Raw genomic sequence first — 4720 nt, forward strand, 5'->3', positions numbered from 1 at the left:
CTTCCACCTCAGCCTTCCAAGTAGCTGGAATTACAGGCGCGCGCTACCATGCCCAGCTAACTTTTTGATTTATTGTAGAGATGAGGTCTTGCCATGTTGCCCAGGTCTCGAACGCACAGGCTCAGGCAATCCACTCACCTCAGCCTCCCAAAGGTGCGGGATTACAGGCTGAGCCACTGAGCCCGGCAGTATACTCACTTTGTAAAATGGTGTGGCAGCACTTCAAAATGTTAAACAGGGTGTACCCAGCAGGCACACTCCTAAGTATCTACTCGTGTCAGTTAAAACTGTATGTCCAAGCCGGGCCTTGGATAAATCACTTAACCAATACTGATCTCTTAATCTTTATAATCTTAAACATTTTATTAATATATCCCAGTTTTTACAGAGAAGACTGACTCTTAGATAAAATAACTTGCCTTATTTTTCACTCCAAATTGCCATGCCTAGAGCGAAGCAGGGTTTGAACCAAACTTTTCTGATTCCAAAACATTCTTTAGAGTTTGTCATTAAGGTGGTAATGAGATATTAAGAGTATCTTAGCACTAAAAGATAAATAAAATCAAACATAGAATATAAAGTAATGGTCTTGTACAGATTCTGTTGTCACCATTTGTAAACTTTGTATTCTTGAGAAACATCTTTTAATTCCTCTTTTAGTTTTCCTCATCTGAAAAATGAAAAGACTGATACCTCACAAAGTTGTATTTGTTTTTTTTTCTAAGCCTTGCTTTACTATCATTTGGCCTGGGAGCTGTAATATAATGAGTGATTAGCGGGAAGCAGACATGAAAACAGTTATAGCTAGAGAGGTAGTTGGAAAGGAGAAATGTTTTCTGAATAGACCGTGTGCTTCATGAGGACAGGGGCTGTTTTTTATCGTTTTTGCTCTTGCTCCTAACATATTATCTGGCACATGGTAGACTATTGAAAGAATGATGGATTGATATTGCATGATGGAGTCATATATTGTCTGCTGTACTTTATTTGTAGATAAACTTAAAGTCAATTTGGATTCAGAGCAAGCAGTGAAAGAAGAAAAAATAGTGGAGCTACCTCCAGTGTCTGTCACTGAACCAAAGCTGGCAGCTCCTGCAGGCTTGAAGAAAACCAGCAAAAAAGCAGAGCCTGTTAAGGTGCAGCAGAAAGAAAAAAAAAGGTAGGAAAATTTTGTTGCTTGTGGGAGAATAGTGTCTCTACTGGGGGTGGAGGTCTGTTTGGACTTATAACAGCCTGCAGTTGAGTACCAAATCCTACTTAATGCTTTAGGGATACAACTATACAACCAAAATGAAGCAAGAAGCCTAACAGCTTATCTAATGAAGTAGGACAGTGGAATCAGCCAGTTTGAATGATCTAGGGCTCAAAGTCATTTTTGTGACCTCATTGGTCTAAATTGATTGTTTTTCCCCTTTTGTTTAAAATTTGTGGACATGGTATGAGTGTGTCTTACTTTTTGTGTGTCTGTTTTTCACTTCAAATTGCCAAATGAAGGGTTACTCTTTCCAGTCAAATTTAAGAGAAAAAGTTCTTTGTTTTCTTTTTGTATCAATGAGTTTATTTTTCAAGTGGTAAAATGTAATTAGAAAAGAAAATAAAAAGCACACAAGCTATTAAAACTAGATCCAGGAATTTGAGACACTACCTCATAGTTGGTAGGAATTAGTCTGTTGAAAGAAATTCTAAAGGACACTGTCAGCACTGATAGGCTCAGAAAGACTTGACTTTTGTGGCAAGGTTGGGGCTACTCTAGTTAAAAACATCAACAAAATGGTAAAATTTCAGAGGGTGCTGGCTCTGTCTAGTGGGCCTCACCTCCTAGGAGCATATAATATGGATGGATTAAAATGTTCCCAACCATGGAGCACTCACTGTTTATGCTTGTTGCTAGGTATGCATTTAGTATTTCACTACTAAGTATGATGCTAAATGTAGATTTTTAGAAGATGCCCTTAACCATATTGAGAAAGTTCTTTTCTATTCCAAATTTGCTGAGAGATTTTATCATGAATGCGTGTTGAATTTTGACAAACGCTTTTTCTGTATTTATTGAATGCTCATATAGTGTTTTTGTTAATGTGGTGAATTGCATTGATTGATTTTGAAATGTTAAACCAACCTTGCATTCTTGGGATAAACCCCACTTGATCATGATTTATTGTCCTTTTTATATATTGCTGGATTAGATTTGTTAATATTACACTACACATTTTTGGCCTCTATGTTTATGAGGACCATAGGTGAATTTTTTTTCTGCTGGTAATATTTTTATCAAATTGCTGAATCAAAATTGTGCTAACTTCATAAAATTACATCCCTGTTCTGTATAATGACATTTCAGACAGTGAAGGACCATATATGACAGTAGTCCCATGAGATTAGAATAGAACTAAAAAGTTCCTATTGCTAGTGACATTGTAGCTATCATAATATGGTTGTACAATACATTTCTCGTGTTTGTGGTGATGTTGGTGTAAATATACCTACTTTGCTGCCAGCCATCAAAAGTATAACACATATAATTATGTACAGTACATAATACTTGTTAATGACAACAAGCAACTATGCTGCTGTATTTACTATACTATGCTTTTAATTGTTATTTTGGAGTATAGTCCTTTCACTTATATTTTTAAAAAATTAACTGTGAAGCACCCTGACAGTTCCTTCAAAGGTATTTCAGAAGTTAGTGTTGTCATAGATGTCATATATGTTATTGTCCCCTGAAGACCTGCTATAGGACAAGATGTGGAGGTAGAAGACAATTGTATTGATGGTCCTGACCACATGTAGGCCTAGGCTAATGTGTGTACTTGTGCCTTAGTTTTTAACAAAACAATTTTAAAGGTTTTTTTTTTTTTAGAAAAAAGCCTATAGAATAAGGTTATAAAGAAAATATATTTTTCTACAACTGTGCATTGTGTTTTAAGCTAAATGTTATTATAAAAGAGACAAAAAGTTTTTAAAAACATTCAAAAGTTTGTAAAGTAAAAATGTTACAATAAGCTAAGGTTAATTTGAAAAAAGAAAATTTAAAAAATAAATTTAGTGTAGCCTGTTTGTTTATAAAGCCTACAGAAGTGTGCAACAATGTCCTAGGCCTTCACATGCTCTTACCACACACTCACTGACTCACTCAGAGTAACTTTCCATCCTGAAAGCCCCACTCATGGTAAGTGCCCTATACAGGTGTACCATTTTTTTCTCTTTTATACCATATTTTTACTGTACCTTTTTTATGATTAGATATTTAAATAAACAAATACTATTGTGTTACAATTACCTACAGTATTCAATACAATAACATGCTGTATAGGTTTGTAGCCTAGGAGCAATAGGCTATACCATATAGTCTAGATGTGACTAGACTATACCATCTAGGTTTGTGTAAATACACTCTGTGATGTTCACACAATGAAATCACCTAACGACACATTTCTTAAAATATATCCCCTTCATTAAGTGACACGTGATTGTAGTTGAGAGGAGTATCCTCTGTTTTTCAAAGGAGTTTGTAAAAGATACATATTATTTCTTTCTTAAATGTTTGATAAAGCTTACCAGTGAATCTGGGCCTGGATTTTATTTATAGGAAGGGTGTTTATTGTGAAATTGATTTGTGCAAATGGAGCTATTAAAATTCTCTAGTCCTTCTTGGATTGATTTTTATTGAGTTGTGTTTTTAAAGGAGTATGTCTGTTTCATCTAAGCTGTTTAGTTTATTGGTATAAAGTTATTCTTTTTTTTATTTTTCTTTTTTGAGTCAGTCTCAATTTGTCACCCAGGCTGGAGTGTAGTGGCATGCTCACGGCTACTGCAACCTCAACCTGCTGGGCTCAGGCGATCCTTACTCCTTACTGTAGCTGGAACTACAGGCATGAGCCACCATGCCCAGCTAATTTTTTGATTTATCATAGAGACGAGGTCTCACCAAGTTGCCCAGGCTGGTCTCGAAACCCTGGACTCAGGCAGTCCTCTTGCCTCGCTCTCCCAAAGTGCTGGGATTATAGGTTTGAGCCACTGTGTCTGGCTAGTTATTCTTGATATAGTCTTATTTGTTTAGTTTCTGTAGAATCTGTACTTACTAATACAGAGCCCTTCATTATTTCATTCCTAATTGGTGATATATATTTTTCTCAGTTTTGTAAAAGGCATATTTTACAAATCTTTTTCTAAAAAAGAGCAACTTTTGACTTTGTTAATTTTCTCTATTTTCTATCTCATTGATTTCTACTCTTGGTTATTTCCTTTTAAAACTTGCTTTGAGTTTAATTTTTCTTTATTTACTTATTCATTTGAGTTGGAGTCTCACTTTGTCACTCAGACTGGAGTGCAGTGGCATACCCATCTCACTGCAGCCTTGAACTCCTGAGCTCAAGCAATCCTCCCACCTCAGCCTCCCAAATAGCAGGAACTACAGGCACGTGCTACCATACCCAGCTAATTTTTTTAATAATATTTCTTTTTGAAGCTAAAGTAGAAAGAAAAGTTGATATTTCAAGTTACATAAGGTACTTGACAACAAAGACTATGTCTTATATGAATTTTTGTATCTAACACATAGTAGGCCCTTGATCAGTTATTTGTTGGTTGAATGAGTAGCATGTTGGAGTATCCAGACAAAGGAACCTAGGTTTTGCATTATGTCATTAAAATTACCTTAAAAGCCGGGCTCAGTGGCTCAGCCTGTAATCCCGCGCCTTTGGGAGGCTGAGGTGAG

At 35.9% G+C, this 4720-nt stretch overlaps 1 protein-coding gene across 2 annotated transcripts in view; it reads left to right on the forward strand.

Annotated features, from left to right (window-relative positions):
• POLD3 (DNA polymerase delta 3, accessory subunit) overlaps positions 1-4720 on the forward strand; it is a 42486-nt gene that overhangs the window by 18693 nt on the left and 19073 nt on the right. For both annotated transcript variants that reach the window (XM_008057488.2, XM_008057489.2), the window contains exon 6: positions 994-1159. In XM_008057488.2, coding sequence (XP_008055679.1) covers positions 994-1159 — 166 coding nt within the window. The remainder of the gene's footprint in view (positions 1-993; positions 1160-4720) is intronic.

This window comes from Carlito syrichta, unplaced genomic scaffold (assembly GCF_000164805.1).
Source record: "Carlito syrichta isolate Samal-C Ts95f unplaced genomic scaffold, Tarsius_syrichta-2.0.1 Scaffold303032, whole genome shotgun sequence".
NCBI lineage: Eukaryota > Metazoa > Chordata > Mammalia > Primates > Tarsiidae > Carlito > Carlito syrichta.